The 1,304-nt window shown below is 59.2% G+C and overlaps 1 protein-coding gene across 1 annotated transcript in view; it reads left to right on the forward strand.

Annotated features, from left to right (window-relative positions):
* Window positions 1–1,298, forward strand: part of SIRT7 (sirtuin 7) — a gene marked incomplete at both ends in the record, with an annotated part of 2,898 nt that extends 1,600 nt beyond the window's left edge. Inside the window, 3 exons of the mRNA XM_010161344.1 lie at window positions 162–260; window positions 722–958; window positions 1,199–1,298. Coding sequence (XP_010159646.1) covers window positions 162–260; window positions 722–958; window positions 1,199–1,298 — 436 coding nt within the window. The remainder of the gene's footprint in view (window positions 1–161; window positions 261–721; window positions 959–1,198) is intronic.
* Window positions 1,299–1,304: the final 6 nt, after the last annotated feature.

The raw sequence follows: 1,304 nt of genomic DNA on the forward strand, positions 1-1,304 counted from the left end.
TGTCAGCAGGAGGAGTCTCGCCGTTCCGCTTTCGTAGAGGTCTGTTCTGCGTGCTGTTCTTAGCTCTGCCCTGACAGAGGGGGCTGTTTGCGTGCCGACGTCTGCCTTCGCCTGCGTGTCCGTTCCTGGGTGCGTTAGCTCAGCGCTTTGTCCTCTTCAAGGTGCAGCACGTGGTGTCTCAGAACTGTGATGGGCTGCACCTGCGGAGCGGGTTACCCCGGGCAGCGATATCGGAGCTTCACGGAAACATGTACATAGAGGTGAGGAGCCCGAGCAGGATGGGGGTGCTGCCCCGTGGCCTGGCAAGAAGGCAGCGCGAGCTCTTTAGCTCGTGCGAGGAGTTAGCGCAGGGGTTTGCGTCTGCTTGGCCCACCCCTTCAGCCATCAGGTTTGGGGTGAAGCAGCCAGCAGGCACCAAAGCAGAGTGTTCTGTGCGACCCGGCGGCTTTCTCGCTGCACTTGCCAGAGCCTTCTGCCTGCCTCTTCCTCAGACCTCCAAAACCCGCCCTGTCGCGTAGCCAACAGGCTCCCTCTAATTCCGCTTGCTAGTTGAGGTTTTCCAAACTTTTCCGAGTTGGCGTCTGCCCCCTGATGATCCCTTCTGCTGCTCCAGTTTCCTGCCCCCAGAAGCGCTTGGTTTCTGCGCGAAGCAGCTGGCTCCTGGCCTGCAGGGGCAGGATGCTGGCGACGTAACGGGCGTCTTGCTCTCGTCCCACACCAGGTCTGCACTTCCTGTACGCCCAACAGAGAGTACGTGCGAGTGTTCGACGTGACGGAGCGCACGGCCCTGCACAGGCACCTCACGGGCAGGATGTGCCACAAGTGTGGGGCACAGTTGAGAGACACAATCGTCCACTTTGGGGAGAAGGGGACGTTGAGGCAGCCCCTGAACTGGGAAGCAGCAACAGAAGCTGCAAGCAAAGCAGATGTGATTCTTTGTCTGGGTTCCAGCTTAAAGGTAACTTTAGAGACTCGGTGAAGATTGTTAGCAGCATCCCCTCTTGGTGATACACCTTGGTGCTGAGCAGTCTCCTCCCAGACAGACAACTCTAAACTCTGGTGTCAGGATTCGCCCACCATCTGTGATAGTCTCTCTTCCTCCCTCTTTCCCCTCCTGGTAATACATTCCTTTTCCTCTCGCCGATACGGTGCGCGGCTGCGCTGCCTTTGCTGCGCTGAGGGTCTCTGTTCTGCGCAGGTGCTGAAAAAATACCCCTGTCTCTGGTGCATGAGCAAACCGCCCGCGCGCCGGCCCAGGCTCTACATCGTCAACCTGCAGGTGAGGGCCCCCAGGCCGCGTGGGA

Source organism: Eurypyga helias, unplaced genomic scaffold (genome assembly GCF_000690775.1).
Source record: "Eurypyga helias isolate BGI_N326 unplaced genomic scaffold, ASM69077v1 scaffold43051, whole genome shotgun sequence".
Classification (NCBI taxonomy): Eukaryota; Metazoa; Chordata; class Aves; order Eurypygiformes; family Eurypygidae; genus Eurypyga; species Eurypyga helias.